Source organism: Artibeus jamaicensis, unplaced genomic scaffold (assembly GCF_021234435.1).
Source record: "Artibeus jamaicensis isolate MK-2021 breed Jamaican fruit bat unplaced genomic scaffold, CSHL_Jam_final scaffold_614, whole genome shotgun sequence".
Lineage (NCBI taxonomy): Eukaryota > Metazoa > Chordata > Mammalia > Chiroptera > Phyllostomidae > Artibeus > Artibeus jamaicensis.
In genome coordinates this window covers 7,835,228-7,836,956 of record NW_026522050.1, presented here as the reverse complement: position 1 = coordinate 7,836,956, position 1,729 = coordinate 7,835,228, and the positions used below count along the sequence as shown (strand labels likewise).

Below are 1,729 nucleotides of genomic sequence, written 5' to 3'. Positions count from 1 at the left end.
CAATCAACCAATTGTGATTAGAATTATTTAACATTTCTGGTGATGTTTAAGTCAATTTTGATCAGTGACACTCACTGATACAATATTTCAAATTATATTACAATTTTATCTGTGTCATATCTCATATCCTGCTTGATAGATATCATTATATATTTCTGATTCTATTTTCCTGTTGATTTCCTCTTTTTTTTCTATCTCTAGAGGAAACAGAAAACTTACCATTTGGTCTCCCAACCTGGTGGAAATGAGGGAAGAGAACTGCACTGCTGTGACAGAGTTCATTCTCCTTGGTGTATCAGATGCCCCTGAGCTGAGGGTCTTTCTTTTCTTGGTGTTCCTTCTGATCTACGGAGTCACATTTTTGGGAAACCTGGGCATGATCATACTGATTCAGGTCAGTTCTCAACTTCACACTCCCATGTACTTCTTCCTCAGTCACCTGTCCTGGGTGGATTTCTGTTACTCCACAATCATTGTGCCAAAGATGCTAGCTGATATCTTAAACAAAGACAAAGCCATTTCCTACTTGGGATGTGCTGCACAATTCTACTTGTTTTGCACATTTGTGATAACTGAGATCTTTCTGTTGGCTGTGATGGCCTATGACCGCTTTGTGGCCATCTGTAGCCCACTGCTGTACATGGTCACCATGTCCCAGAGACTCCGAATGGTGCTGGTTTCTGGCTGCTACCTCTGTGGGACTGTGTGTTCTCTGATCCACTTGTGTTTAGCTCTTGAGATCCCATCCTATAGATCAAATGTGATTAGCCACTTCTTTTGTGATCTGCCCCCTCTCTTATCTCTTGCTTGCTCTGATGTCACTGTGAATGAACTGTTTCTGTACATTGTGGCCTCCTTCAATGAGATCATCACCATTGTGATCATCCTCACCTCCTACTTGTTTATTCTGATCACCATCCTGAGGATGCGCTCTGCAGAGGGAAGGCGCAAAGCCTTTTCCACCTGTGCCTCCCACCTCACAGCCATTGTTGTCTTCCATGGGACAATCCTTTTCACTTATTTCCAGCCGAGTTCTGGCAACAGTGGGGATACTGACACGGTGGCTGCAGTGTTCTACACAGTGGTGATTCCCATGCTGAACCCCCTGATCTACAGTCTAAGGAATAAAGATGTGAAAGAAGCTCTCAGAAGAGTGATGGGCTCCAAAATTTTTTCGTAGAGACTATTTTCCTGGCAAGACATGGGGTTCCACAGTGGAGGCTGGTGGGGAGCTGAACCGGGGGGCTGCTGTGTAGGTGTGGACAGCACAGACAGAGTGGAGGTCTGTAGGAGTGAGTCCTTGAGATTCACTTTTCTTTGTGCCTTTGCAACTGAGCGGGGTAGGTTTGAACACATTTGAAAATTTGTAGCCTATCTTTGCTGTTATTTAGTCTCAAATGTTTTAAATGGGCCTTGGAAATGAATGCTAAGACACAGATTAACCTTGTTAAAAACATTCATAAGGTTAATAAAGAAAATTGAAAATCATATTTTCTGATTAATTTTGGAAACTATGGCTTATTTCAAAATTAAATTCCTCTTATTTTACAACTTAGAATGTACCTTTGCCAGTTTATATACAGAATTAATTTTCCAAATGTGTATATGTACTGTGGTTCATTTCCTACTTCCTTTATTGTGTTTTTGCTGCTGTCATTGCAGTCTCTAATGTTTTTGGAACTCTGGAGACTAATATCTAATACATAACATATTTAATATCTATATGTCA

The 1,729-nt window shown here is 40.9% G+C and overlaps 1 protein-coding gene across 1 annotated transcript; it reads left to right on the top strand.

The window, feature by feature from the left end:
• Positions 1 to 241: 241 nt before the first annotated feature.
• Positions 242 to 1,180, top strand: LOC119035696 (olfactory receptor 5L1-like). The gene has a single exon (XM_053659179.1). It carries the CDS (start codon positions 245 to 247, stop codon positions 1,178 to 1,180), a length of 936 nt encoding a protein of 311 aa, XP_053515154.1. The 5' UTR covers positions 242 to 244.
• The last annotated feature ends 549 nt before the right edge of the window (positions 1,181 to 1,729 follow it).

What these genes read in the sequence shown, in the direction of transcription:
- LOC119035696 (XM_053659179.1), top strand. Translation starts at nt 245, where the DNA reads ATGAGGGAAGAGAACTGCACTGCTGTGACAGAGTTCATTCTCCTTGGT.